The sequence below is a fragment of the Nematolebias whitei genome, chromosome 14, assembly GCF_014905685.2.
Source record: "Nematolebias whitei isolate Nwh7 chromosome 14, NemWhi1, whole genome shotgun sequence".
Lineage (NCBI taxonomy): Eukaryota > Metazoa > Chordata > Actinopteri > Cyprinodontiformes > Rivulidae > Nematolebias > Nematolebias whitei.
This window is the reverse complement of record NC_056511.1, coordinates 12,911,388-12,913,241: the sequence shown is the minus strand read 5'-3', so window position 1 is coordinate 12,913,241 and position 1,854 is coordinate 12,911,388. Positions and strand designations below refer to the sequence as shown.

Sequence of the window (1,854 nt, the reverse complement as noted above, 5' to 3'; positions counted from 1 at the left end):
CCCTGTGATGGACTTGCGACCCGTCCAGGGTGTACCCCGCCCCTCGCGCAGTGATTGCTGGACATGGGCACTGGCGACCCCCATGACCCAAAATGGAAGAAGTGGGTAAAGATAATGGATGGATGGATGGATGGATGGATGGATAGATGGATGGGTAATGCTCCATAATGGAGGAAGGTCAACAATACTAGGAAATGGCTGGTCATGTCCTTTTCTGGATTTAGGAACTTATTTACTCTGACCTGGTTTTAAGGCATTAGAACGGACCTATAATGGATGAATCACAAGGCCCCTGTGTGCAAGAACGTATCTGTTTCCATGCTCTTACAAAACCCATTAGATTAAAAAAAGTGCCTGCATTTTTGTTTGGGAAGTGTTCACTTGATATTATTTGTGCCAAATGTACAATAAAAAAAAAAAAAAGTGAATAATTTCTGGTTGCACAAATCCCTATTGCCTTGAATAAAAAGTATTGTTTTTTATAGTAGGAAGTGCATGTGCATAGAGGAGGATGTGTTAGTGTTGTATGAGATCTAATAACTTTTTTTTTTAATCATGCATTAGAATTAGGCTTCTTATGCTTTCCTTCTTATGCTTATACACATGTATGCATAATCACCACCGTCATAATTTAACTTCACCATTATTAAAACACAATTATAGTATAAGTATGTTGGTATGTCCAGGCAGTTATTGTCACTGTATTTGAAAGATGTCTGCATATTTGTTCTCAATGCATGTTTCCCCAAAAAAATAATAAAATCAGTATTACTATTATAGTACATTATTGTTATTAACTGTGCTCTTATACTCTGAAATGGTTTCTCTTTACCAGGTATCACCACGGTCCTCACCATGACAACCATTAACACCCACCTGAGAGAAACCCTCCCCAAAATCCCATATGTCAAGGCCATAGACATGTACTTGATGGGCTGCTTTGTGTTTGTCTTCCTGGCCTTACTGGAGTATGCACTGGTGAACTACATCTTCTTTGGTCAGGGTCCACAACGTCAGAAAAAAGCAGCTGAGAAGACAGCAACAGCAAACAATGAAAAGATGAGAATGGATCCAAACAAGGTAACATCTTGTTAGGTTAGTCAGGCTGATACATACTGTATACACCATTCTGCTTCCTAAACAAAGTAGAAATGATGGATAAAATAATAATAATAATAAAAAAAACTAATTTTAAAGTTAAATTGTGTCCTGCTATAATAGTAACAAAATACAAGCACAAAAAAAGACCAATTCATGTAGTTCTGAATGTTTGATTATCAGCTAGACGTGCCGTATGCTGATATGTTTTAGTCCTCATCTGGTGATACTTGAATGTACATTTCTTTGCACGTCTTAGCTCCATGCTTCTCGAGCTGTGGGCAAATACCACTAAGTGTACTCAGAATCATTTTAGTCTTACTCAGAAGCAATTTTAGTTTTAATTATTTATACGTAAAATGACAAACAAGTCAATCATCTTGAGTTAAACTGCGATGCAAACATAATGAACATGGCTCCAAATGGAAATCGCCTGAAAGGAACGTTAAATGGAGAGTATTTTAAGAAACTGTTGTAACTGATGGTTAACAGTCCAGTCACATTCCTAGAGGACCTGTTTGCAACAAAAGGTGCAAAGCAGAGAGAATTTGATTCAAGTTATCTCAAATTTGTATTCAGTTGTCCTGTGAAAAATGAAAAGCCCAGACTACAGTGTATGATCTGAGATTTGTTTCCTTTTTTTGTGCCCGTTGAATGGTAGACACATACATTACGGTGACGTCTTCATGTATTTGTTGGTCCTTAAACTTTCTCTTGTCCTGCCCATAACTTCTAATTTGCTCAAGATAATTTAAA

General features: G+C 37.2%; 1 protein-coding gene across 1 annotated transcript in view; it reads left to right on the top strand.

The window, feature by feature from the left end:
• The window catches only part of LOC119420480 (gamma-aminobutyric acid receptor subunit beta-2), a gene marked incomplete at its 3' end in the record, with an annotated part of 52,945 nt that extends 51,865 nt beyond the window's left edge, over positions 1-1,080 (top strand). The window contains 1 exon segment of the mRNA XM_037687878.1: positions 836-1,080. Within this exon segment, the coding sequence (XP_037543806.1) occupies positions 836-1,080 (245 nt within the window).
• Between the last annotated feature and the right edge of the window lie 774 nt (positions 1,081-1,854).